Here is a 12,413-nt window from a genome sequence, read left to right on the forward strand (position 1 = left end):
GCAGTCTCTCTTTCTATTCTTCTTTTGTAATAGAACTGCTACTTTTAGGTCAGCAACTCATTGTCCTTGAAGGTTAAAATGTTCCCCAACTGTTTTTTTTAATGCTGTAGCTTCTATTGTCAGACTTATGTACATCTGTTCTTCCCCCCATCACATTGGCACTCTAGAGATCTCCTGCTCCTGCACTCTGGTTGTCCCCACATTGGAGCCACTTTGCTCCCACCCTACAAGTGCTTCTGCTTCCAGCCCATGACTTCCTTCTGCACCTTGTCCTGGCTTGCTACTTCTGTCAGGCTCTCTACCCTGTCCCAGCTCTCAACTGCACCTTCTGCACTGCAGTCTCCCTCTTTCCTGCTGGCTCCCCACTACCATTTATTGTTGCCTCTGCTGGCATAGGTCCTGCCCACAGCAGCGCCTCAGCGTTCCCTCCGCCTAGGACATATTTTCTTTTGGCCTGGACACTACAGCCATTTCAATGCCACTTGGTTCCTGTAGGTCCTACCATCTTGCTGTAAGTGCCTTTTACCAGCTTCAGCTAGTTGTCCACCTGTGGCCTTTCCTGGGGAAGCAAGATCTGACCAATGTTATGCAATGCACTCTGTGTGGGGCTGCCTTTGAAAAGTGCACACTGGTATAGAATGCTGCCACTAGGATGTTGACTGGAGTGCACTGTAGGCATGATAATCCAATCTTGGCTTTTCTAACAATCTGTTTCTGGTCACAATTCATGGTGCTGGTGTTGACCTTTAAAGTTCTATATGGCTTGGGAACAGCATACTTTAAGGGCTGCCTCTTATGAACTTATCCAACCACAACAATTATCTTTTGAGGCCCTGCTTCAGATGTCCCTGCTTTATGCAATTAAGTGGATGGTAACCCTGAAAAAGGCCTTCTTAGTCACAACACCAAACTTCTGGAACTTCCTCCTGACAGAACTTGCCTGTCCCCTTCTGTTGCCATCTTTTACCATTGTGAACTTCTCTGTTTCACATGGTGTTCTCTCAGTGATACTAGCTTCCTACCCTGTTTGTATTGCATGTGTATTTTATCTTGGTTTTCAGTGTTTTAATGATGTGTTTTTACTTGCTTTTAATGATTTCTAAGATGTTTTTATTATTTATAGTTTTTAATCTGCTAGCAGCCTTATTTTTTTTTTGTTTATATCCCACCCTCCCCACCAAAGCAGGCTCAGGGCAGCTTACATTTCATAAAAGTCATATAAAAAACAGTATAAACCTAAATCATAAAAATATAAAAATACAGAATAAATAAAAACATAAACAGTATTGGGTGCTATTTCGATCTCAGAAAAGAATAGGTCCTAAAGTCATGATTGTGCATTTGAGATTGGCCAGATAGTTCTGTTGTTATGGGCCAGATAGTTCAATGTCTGTTGTCATTGATCTTGGGTAGCAAATGCCTGGCGGAAGAGCACTGTTTTGCAGATCCTGAAGAACTGTGCAAGCTCTCGCTGGGCCCTAACCTCCTCTGGAAGCTCATTCCACCAGCATGGAGCTACAACAGAAAAGGCCCTAGCTCTGGTCATCTTGAGCCTGGCCTCTTTGAGGCTGGGGATTGAAAGCAGGTTTTGCGATCCTGATCAAAGTGCTCTCTGGGGGACATGTGGGGAAAGGCAGTCCTGAAGGCATGCAGGTCCCTGGTCATATAGAGCTTTAAAGGTGATAACCAGCACCTTGAAGCGAATCCGGAAAGCAATAGGTAATCAGTGCAGCGCTTTCAGTACGTGTTGAATATGCTCCCAAAAAGGAAGCCCCATTAACAACCTGGTTGCAGCATTCTGCACTAGTTGAAGCTTCTGGGTTTGGGACAAGGGCAGCCCCATGTAGAGGGTATACAGTAATCCAGTCTCAAGGTGACCGTAGCATGGATCACTGTCACCAAGCCATCGTGTTCGAGAAAGGGAACCAATTGCCTTATCAGCCAAATGTGATAGAAGGCTGCTACCTGGGCCTCCATTGTTAGAGAGGGATCCAGGAGCACTCCTAGGCTTTTAAACTTTGGTGCCAGTGTAACTGGCGCTCCACTGAAGGTTGGTAGAGAGACCTCCGGTCCAGGACCACAACAACTTAGATACAGGACCTCTGTCTTCGTCAGATTCAATTTCAATTGACTTAGCCTGAGCCATCCAGCCACAGCTTGTAAGGCCGTAGACAGAACTTCCAGGGTGGAGTCAGACTGGCTACCCATCAAGAGATAGAGCTGGGTGACATCTGCATACTGATAGCATCTCAGCCCAAACCTCTGCACAATCTGGGCAAGGAGGCGCATGTAGATGTTAAATAACATCAGAGAGAGGACTGCCCCTGTGGCACACCACATGTAAGTAGGTGCCACCAGGATAGTTCCTCCCCTATCGCCACCCTCTATCCCCAACCTTGGAGAAAGAGGAAAGCCATTGTAGGGCCAACCCCTGGATCCCAACGTCGGCAAGGCGGCGGATCAGTAACTGATGGTCAACCATGTCAAGTGCAGCCAACAGGTCCAATAGCATCAGAACCACTGAACCGCCTCTATCAAGATGCCTTGGTGGCCCTGATCATGACAGACAGGCAGGATATAAATTTTGAAGATAAAATAAATAAACATTGTGTGGGGGGGGTAGCAAAAAAACCCCTTATTATTACAAACAATTCCATTTGCCACACAGTGATTGATTTTAAACCATGCCCTTAACTACAAGGGGGTCTCTGGGGGCACTGCCCCAATTACTGGCAGGTCTGGTGCCCCAAGTCAGGGCCCCAGACCTGCAATCTTGCAGCTGGCAGCCTGCAGGACCATCCCTTCCCTGCCACTCTCGCTACCTCCTCCCTCCCTTCCCCACCACTCAAATCATGTGTGGACGGGAGGCAGAAGCAGCCACTGGCCTCCTGTGCTATTTAAAGGCCCTGCCCCCTTTAAATCTCATGGGAGGCCGGTGGCTGCTTCTGCTGCCCCTCCCGTGTGGGATTTGAGTGGAAGGGAAGACAGTGATGACAAGAGCAGGAGGGAAGGAAGGTTACTCGGGATGCCAGCAGGCATAATGGCAGGTTGGAGGCCCTGAAAGGAAGGCAAGGTCATGCAGGGCAGCCTTGGGGCAGCCATTTATTTATTTATTATTTTTGTTAATTTCTAGTCCACCCTATCCCACAAGTGGGTTCAAGGCAGACTACAACAAATTTAAGCAACAGCAATATGGAATTAAAATTAGAAATAAATTAAAACAGTTAAAACAATGAAACAATAAATTACTCAATTTCAGGTGGAAGACAACTAATCAGGCCATAGTGAGAACAGAGCTGGTACTGATGATATCTCAATAGGCCCAATAAGTGGTGCGACAAGGGAAGCCAGACGTGATGTACTATGGGTGTCCACTGCCCCACTCAAAGGCCTGGTGGAATAGCTCTATGAGAGCAGCTGGGAGAGGGGTGGGAAGGGAAGGCCCTGCGGCAACTGTGGGGAACAGGGGAAGACCACGGGGTGAGCTAGAAGCCCAGAGGCTGCTTCCTCCTCAGGCAGTGGTCAGAAGGAAGACTATGGGGACGGGACTGCTAAGTGCCCCCCCCCAAAAAAATTGAAGGTCTCCGACTTTTTAAATCCTGGCTACAAGGCTGTTTCCAACTCAGAAATACTAACATACCAGAAAACTAGGAAATCGACATAATTTTTACAGCCACAAACCAATAATTTTGAAAGCAAAATTCTTTAGATTGTATGGCAAGTTTCCTTACCTGAATGGGCTTTGGTCACTTTTTGCATCACAGACATCAGCATGTCCATTGCAAGCACACTGTCCGCCAATGCTGATGTCTTTTATACTGTAGTAATACTAGACAACAGAAAGGATATTTAAATGTAATCAGCTGAGCAGATCTGACCTTGATATGTTCTGTTGATGGTTATAGATTCTGCATCCCAGAAGGTATATCATATATTAATGACTAGAGGTACATTGTCCCTTCCCTGGACAGCCCAGGCTAGCCCAATCCTGTCAGATTTCAGAAGCTAAACACAGTCAGCCATGGTTAGTATTTGGATGGGAGACCACCAGGAAACTCTATGTCACAATGTAGAGGCAGGCAATGGTAGCTCACATCTGAACATCTCTTGCCTTGAAAACCCTACGGGATCACTATAAATTGGATGTTTTGATGGCACTTCCCACCACCAGCAGCTGTATATTCTCCTACAATGTGTTCACCTTATAACTTTTTTTTTACAATGTTAAATTTTTATGGACAAAGAAAAGGAAGTGCCTCAGTTGGACAGAGTTATCCTTAGTGACAAAAAGTAATAGCTAGACTTGAAGGGAAGGGATATGTTAGATAGGAAAGACCCAACTGAGCTGGTATCATGAAAAATAAATAAATAAAATAGCACTATAGTAGTGCCAGCCACAGGGTGGCGGTAGCAAGGATATTTTTCTCTCCGTGTTATGGTACTAGTCAGGACAGGCCAAGATAATGTATAGTCTCATTTACTTTTTAAAAACCTCAAATTGTTAGTCATTCTCCTGGATTATTTAGCATGTCCTTGCTCATGATGGTTTTTTCAATATAACATTGTCAATATTCAGGCTTACATAAGACTAATACCACAATCCTATATATGCTTATGTAGGCAAGTACTACTGAAAACAGTGGAGTTATGTTGAGTAAATATACCAAGTACTGGGCTTTTAAGTCATTTGCAAGCATTACTGAACGGTGTTCAACGGAGAGCTTAACGTTAATTCAGAAACACTCCCTATACACATGTATGGCAAAATTATTTGAGCTGAATCAACATAATGTCATTATAATCAAAGCCAAGCAGTTTCTATGCACATGCTGGGAGAAGTGAAAGTAACAGAACTGCCAGGTAGATCATCTAAGTGACAAAAGTGGCTGGCTGCCAGATTGCATCAGCCTGGACAATGTCAGCATGACTCAGCAGCAAGCTGATTGGTTACCTGGGTGGATGATGTGTATAAAGGTACAAAGACACTTTACTATGTGTGGGATATGTATGGTGGAGTTGCAGTGGAGCATTCTGTCCGTTTGTAGAGTGGAGGTGTAAATAAATTATATATAGTGGTTTTATCACTGCTGTGTGCAAGCCTTCATTCTTTGCGTCACTAAAGACCACCCTCACTAAGCACAGGCGCATCAGCACATAAATGCCAATATTTGTAGTAATTTCTACGCACACTTAAATGGAGTGTAAAATTACCCACCCTTCCTTAACTATACTGATGTACAATAAAAGAGAAACAAAGAGAAACCGAATTTGATATTTTAGTTACAATGAACAGGAAACACAAAAAGCCATATCTGTGAGGGAATTTCTCTACCATACAGCTGATTCACTTGAATGCTCCCTGCATCTAGGGTTGCCAAGTCCAATTCAATAAATATTTGGGGACTTGGGGGGTGGAGCCAGGAGACTTTCACAATCCCTAAAATAAATACAAAAACCAGCAGTGCAGTTCCCCGGAATACAGTGTCCATTTCCTCACCCCAACCAGCTGCACCTTCTCTCACACACACAGAGAGAGAGAGAGAGAAGCCAAAACAAACAGTTGGCAATCCCACACTTGTGTGGTCTCTCTAGGGCAATTTACTCACGAGTTGCTGAAGTTCCAAGTTCTAAAGAATAACACAAGGAAGCTAAAGGTTCTCGTTTACCCTTTCCTGTGCAAACGGCCTCTGAGACAATTATAAAACCAATGCAGTTTCTGGACTCCTTCCCTTCCCTTCCACCAGGCACGCTGTTCTGCAGGCTTGCCCCACCCGCAGCCTGGTCTAAGATTTAAAGGCACAGAGCACCTTTCTAGGAAAAAAGCTGTTCCCAGGGTCTTCTTAAGACTTTGAGGTTTGAAGGCTGTTGGGTCAGGGCTTTCCCCAGCTGGCCAGCTGGCTGGGGCAGGAAAGAACCTGCGAAAGCACGGGAACCCCCGCTGGGACCTGGGGATTGGCAAGCCTACCTCCATCCCAAATTTAAAATTCCATACTATAGAGCCACCTAGGGCTAAACTAGATGTTGCAGGTCCACAGCCTGAGAGATATCCGGCTGTCCTCGACCAGGCTGGTGGAACTCTCTGCCGAGTAACATCTGTGCCCTGCATGACTTAATAGAGCTCCGCAGGGCCTGTAAAGCAGAGATGTTCTGCCAGGTGTTTTGTTGAGGACAGCAACAGCATCCACCTGGCTGGCACTCTTACCCTCTCCCCCCCACAAGGTGGTACCAAAACTGGAATTTTCTAATGCCATCTGTTTAAATCAACTGCTACTTGAATCTTACTGTAATTTTAATATTTTTATTCCTATGATAACGTCTGTTTTTTTAAACAATTTTATTGGTAACATATGGTAATAAATCTATTTCTTACATCTTTAAAAACTTCTTTTCTCTACCCCATATATTACTTTTTACCCACCCCTCCCCCCATTACTTGACCCCCGCCGGTGTTATTTACTTAAAATGCAAATATTTAAAGGTACCCTTAACTATTAAAACAAAAATTTATATTCTTTTTTAAAAAAACTTAATCATTATCAAAAATTGTCCAATGTCCTTTTATTTTACACTCTTTTTCTACATATCTTCTAAACTTTTTCCACTCCGTCTTAAAAATTTCTAAATCATAGCCTCTTAATATTCTTGTTAATTTGTCCATTTCATGTCATAACTTTTATAATCCAATCCCATTTCTCTGGTATTTTTTCTTGCTTCCACAACTGCGCAAATAATGTCCTAGCAGCTGAAAGCAAGTACCAAATTACAACCTATGATAATGTCTGTTGTAGTGGTTTGTTGTTCACTGCCCTCAACCCTATTTCAGGGAATGTGCAGTATAAAACTTGAATACAATAAATAAATAAATATTAAATTGGGGGAGGGACAAAACAAGTTCAAAATAGCTGAGATCTCATGGGACTAACTCATAATATCTCAGCAGTCATTCTGGATTACTTCGGAAATTCTCAACAGTCTCATTTTGAGATTCAAAGGCATAAATGGGGAGGAGTATTAGGAAGACAGAGGAAACAGAGTGGAGATGAGGACTGGAGATCTGAAATGGAGAAAAACAGGAAAATTGAGCAAATGGGAGCTGGTAAGGGAGTCCTTGAAGATTCCCACATCTCATGATTTACATAATCCATATTATCCCACTTTCATCTGATGCCCCAAAGACATAACAGTAGGTTTGGACAATACAAACTGGAGGCAAACTGGGAACATAAGTGGCCTCTGTTTCCAGCTTCCTTATTTGTCAGTAATCTCCAAAACAAGGCCTTGCCATGTTCCATATCAAAGGTGTATGAAAACAAGGAAACAAGGTGATGAGTGATATGTAGATTATCATGAGTTTTGCTGCCTGTTCACATCAATCCTAATTTTTACTCTGAGAGCATTACTCACTCTGCGAGTCACTGTAGGATCCCGTTGAGCTTTAGATATCAAGTGTCCAAGTAGAGTATTAGTTCTGAGGAAATGTAATCGGATATTTGTTGCCTTAGTAAATTCTCTAAGTGCAGGAGAGTGGGTGAAATTATTTGCTCCTGGACGGCCATTAACCAAGGATATCACAATCTAGTTAGGGAGAACGAGAAAATGCACCATTTTTTAAAAACAGACAAAATAGTACCAAGTAAATATAAATCTGTACAGAAAGAATGAGTTTGTTAGGCTGCTGGCAGCATTTATATAATGATTACTTAATACAATGGGTGATCCTAGAGAGATACAGAGCAAGGGTTGCTAGGCAAGGCACAGCAGCTGCATTATTCACTAAATGCATTACTATGTACACATATGTACATATGGAATTAATAATCAGATAACTTTTATTTTTTTTATCCCTCACTATTAATGACAAATTCTGGAGATGGTTTGTATTATTTATATGTATTATTTATAGCAAAAGAAATGATATCACAAATCAGCAGTATAAAACCACCTATAACATAGTCATAAGAACATAAGAGAAGCCATGTAAGATCCAGCCAATGGACCATCCAGTCCAATACTCTGTATTGACTGTATCCAGTCAATACACAGTGGCCAAAATCCAGGAACCATCAGCAGGTCCACCAGTGGGGTCAGAACTCCAGAAGTCCTCCCACTGTTGCCCTCCAAGAACCAAGAATACAGAGCATCACTGCCCTAGACATAGTACTCCGTCTATATCTTGTGGCTAATAGACACTGATGGGTCTGCTCCATATGTTTATCTAATTTGCTGTTGAAGCTATCTAATGCTTGTAGCCACCACCACTTCCTGTGGAAAGGAATTCCACATGTTAATTACTCTTTGGGGAAGAATACTCCTTTTATCTGTTCTAAATCCACTGCTCATTAATTTCATAGAGTGCCCACAAGATATTGTATTGTGAAAAGGGGAGAAAAGTAATTCTTTCTCTGCCTTCTCTATCTCATGCATAATTTTGTAAGCCTCTATCATGTCACCCCTGAGTCATTGTTTCTCCAAGCTAAAGAGACTTTAACCTTTCTTCATAGGAAAAGTGTTTCATTCCCTAATTCATTTTAGTTGCCCTTTCGCCAATGCTGCAATATCCTTTTTGAAATGCAGTGACCAGAACTGTACACAGTATTCCAAATGAGGCTGCACCATCAATTTATATAGGAGAATTATGATACTGGTTGATTTGTTTTCAATTCCCTTCCAAATAATCCCCAGCACAGCATTTGCCTTTTTTTTTATTGCTGTCACACACTGAGTTAACATTTTCAATGAGTTATCTACAACTTCAAGATCTCTCTCCTGGTCAGTCTCTGCCAGTTCAGACCCCATCAGTTCAGTCCTACCATAAAATCTCTCACTAAGAGCAATTAACCATAAATGAAAGAACACCGATTAACAGCGTATCATAGCAGCATACTAGCCTACATTAGTAGGACTATTCAAACATCCACCACCTTGTTTCAATGCCCCAAGTACCTCAGTAAACCCTAGCCTTAACCTATATGTTCTTCTAATGTGGCAAACTCTGTTTTTGTCATTCTTTGGAGAAGCCTATTGCCATTACTATGCCTGGGGGAGGGGGGGAAATCTGGAACTGTTGTCAAGGCAACTATAATAGAATATTATAATGGAACATCTGACGCTGGACTTTTGGGGCCAATGCTACTGCTGCTCCTCCAGTAACTGCTGGGTTTTCTTTCTCAATGGCAGCAAATCAGGTCCTAGGGGACAGGTATTTCCAGGGTAAGTGGTCTCTCCCCAACCCTCAGATGAAGCAGATGCCACTGGCTACAGCTGTTTCTTTGGCCCCAGCAGCAGATTCTCTAGTAATACTTCTGCCTCAAAAATAGTTGAAAGCCATATGATGCAAACCACAGGCTGGCAGGGTGGAAAAGAAGTTTTAAAAGGCAGCATTCAGACATAAGTTGGAGTAAAAATATTACAGTGAGGCAAATGCTTTGTCAAGCATAGCAGCTGAAGTATGAACAAGACTGAAATCAGAAACTAAAATGTGTACATTTGCTACATAAGCTTTATAACTTTGCATAGGCCCAGCCATTTCTCTATCCCAACTACCAGATTACTGTCCCAAGTCTACATTTCTCAGCAAGCAGTGTTTCCAACCCTATTAGCTGAAATAAAATATATGTCAAAAACACTAACAACAAAAGAATCACAAAGTATCTACATTTTAATAATGTTTGATTTATCCCAAACAGAAATATTTTTTAAAAAATCAAAATGTAACAACAATGGTGGCAAGTCTATAGATAAGCATTTGTTAAAAGCTTCCAAATATCTAAAACTATGTCCATGTGCAATTGTTGTCTATATACCTATACATATGTTCAATTGTTGATAAAATTGTAAGGTCCTCAATGCAATGGATTACTCTAGTTGAGCATTTATCTTTCCGGTGCTGTGATACAAGTCCTTTAGTAATACTAAGGACACAGAAAGTCCATTTTCATTGATGATCAGTTAGTCTCCAGGAGACAGGCAAACCATTTAAAAGTACATAAGCATCCTCAAAGATCAATTAATATTAAAGTTGCCAAGTGCAATTCAAGAAATATCTGGGGACTTTGTGGGTGGAGCCAGGAGACTTTGGGGGTAGAGCCAGAAGACATCAGGGCGGAGCCAGGAACAAGGGTGTGACAAGCATAATTGAACTCCAAGGGAGTTCTGGCCACACATTTAAAGGAACCGCACACCTTTTTAAATGTCTTCCTTCCATAGGAAATAATGAAGAATAGGGGCACCTTCATTATTGGACCCCCTGGTCCAATCGTTTTGAAACTTGGGAGATACTTTGGGGAGAGTCACTAGATACTATACTGAAAATTTGGTGCCTCTACCTCAAAAAACAGCTCCCCCAGAGCCCCCGAAACCTCCAAATCAATTCCCCATTATACCCTATGAGAATCAATCTCCACATACAGAATAATGCTCAACAGACGTGTCCCCCCCCCCCCAATTTCTGGTGACTCTGAAGGGGATGGGCCTTTCTACTCATGAGTTGCTGCCAACTTCTTCAAAGTAACACAGACACACCATCCCAAGAGGAAGCCTTCAATCAGCGACTGAAGCCCCCAGAGGTAGAAACGCACATGGTCCTCCGGGGGTGGAGCTCCCCCCCCGCTGGCCAGACTCCCCAAGGAGACACCACCCGACAGCCAGAGAGGATGCAAGGACTACGAGTCCCAGCATGCACCTCGCGAAGGGAGGCCGGACTGGAGCAAATAGTAGGCCAGCAGTGGGCGGGTCTTTGTGACCCGGAAAAAGGGAAAAGCCTGAAGCCAGGCAGGGAAAGAGACATGGCACGGTTCCACCCCACCCCCACCCCCGCTTTCAGATTTTTAGAGCGGGGGATTAGGCTGCTAATTCAGGGGTCCCCCGGCAGGGCGGGGGGTTTGGGAAGCCTAATTAATATTCTAATAACATCTAAACTTAAACAAATAACTACTTTCCTCCTCAAAAGACCAAATAACTGGACAGGGCCAAAGCACATGTTTAAAGGATGCATTTTGTAAGTTAGAATGCCAGCAATTAGACACTTACTCCTTTACTAAATAGGTGGTGTGGTATCCCAGAATATCCTAGTTTTTTTCTTAATAAGTCACAGCTTAAGATCCACAGAAACAACAGATATAAAATTTAGGACCATATCCCATTGCTTTGACAATATAGGGTGATATAGCTTGTTATTCCATTCCATTCCTTTATTATTTATTTATGTGTTGTTGTTTTTTATCCCGCACTCCCAAGCAAGCAGGCTCAAGGCAAGGTACAATGCACCAACACAAACACAAAAACAATTTAATAATGTGTTTTTTTAAAAAAAAACCAACTAAACCTTCATGATGGTGAGATGATAATGCCTAAACCTCAGGAATACAACTGTATATGACTCCAGAAAGGAGTCATATACAGTTATATTGATATGACTCCAGAAAGGAGTCATATCATATTTATTGCATATCATATTTATTAACACAAAATACTTTTAAACAAAAAAGTTTAAAAGAAAAAGGGAGATACTGAAACTCTAAGTGCTGCAGGGCCATATTTAGATACCAGCAGATGTTGCAGTTGTAAATACTGCCATTGAACAGAGGTTGGCAGATCATATCTAGACCTCAACTAAGAAAATAGCAAATACTTGTCATAATATTCTATTAATTGTTCTAAAGCAAAAAAATCTTCCTATCTCTCCAAGCCTTCCATTAAAAAGATTTCTTCCCAATTTTTAAATCTTGGACATACTGTAGTATTAATTTGCCATATGAAATTAGTCTAATTGATATTGTTGTGACATTATACACTTAATTGTCCAACTGCAGAAATTATTTTACAGTACAAATTGCAGGACAAGCAGGATCTATTTTAGCATGAATAGACCCTAATACAATCCATTTAAAGAGGGCCATCAGACTAAAAACCTCCAAAATAGCCCATGATGGATAATCCAACTGAGGGGAGCAACTCCAATAACTAGTACAAGTTAACAGATATGGCCAATAATCAGGATTGTGCAAAAAAATCTGGGTGTTTTTTTTAAAGGGGGGGGTTGAACCTGAAAATAGTGGTATTTCCTGATATTCCTGAATCCTAATAACGGTATTTAGGTAACCCAAATTTTTTTGGTCCATTTTTTTGGTATTTCCTAATATTCCCAAATTTTTGGGTAACCCAATTTTTTTTAATCAATCCAGGGGTACTTGAGGCTTGGGGCAGTTGAGGTAGAAGCGCCATATTTGCAGCATAGCTGCTGGTGCCTTTCCTCACCCCCACCAAGTTTTAAAAAGACTGTACCGGGGGTCCAATTCTATGGAATTGGACATCATCCTCTATTGTTTTCAATGGAGACGGGGGAAGACATTTAAAAAGATCAAAGTCTCTTTGAATGACTTCTACAAGCCAGCCTGCACTCAGACTCAGCAACC

At 42.1% G+C, this 12,413-nt stretch overlaps 1 protein-coding gene across 1 annotated transcript in view; it reads right to left on the reverse strand.

The window, feature by feature from the left end:
* Nucleotides 1-12,413, reverse strand: part of LAMA3 (laminin subunit alpha 3) — a 163,950-nt gene that overhangs the window by 121,002 nt on the left and 30,535 nt on the right. The window contains exons 5-6 of the mRNA XM_060243900.1: nt 7,405-7,575; nt 3,732-3,829 (exon numbers count right to left, since the gene is read on the reverse strand). Coding sequence (XP_060099883.1) covers nt 3,732-3,829; nt 7,405-7,575 — 269 coding nt within the window. The remainder of the gene's footprint in view (nt 1-3,731; nt 3,830-7,404; nt 7,576-12,413) is intronic.

This window comes from Heteronotia binoei, chromosome 7 (assembly GCF_032191835.1).
Source record: "Heteronotia binoei isolate CCM8104 ecotype False Entrance Well chromosome 7, APGP_CSIRO_Hbin_v1, whole genome shotgun sequence".
In the NCBI taxonomy this organism is placed as follows: Eukaryota; Metazoa; Chordata; class Lepidosauria; order Squamata; family Gekkonidae; genus Heteronotia; species Heteronotia binoei.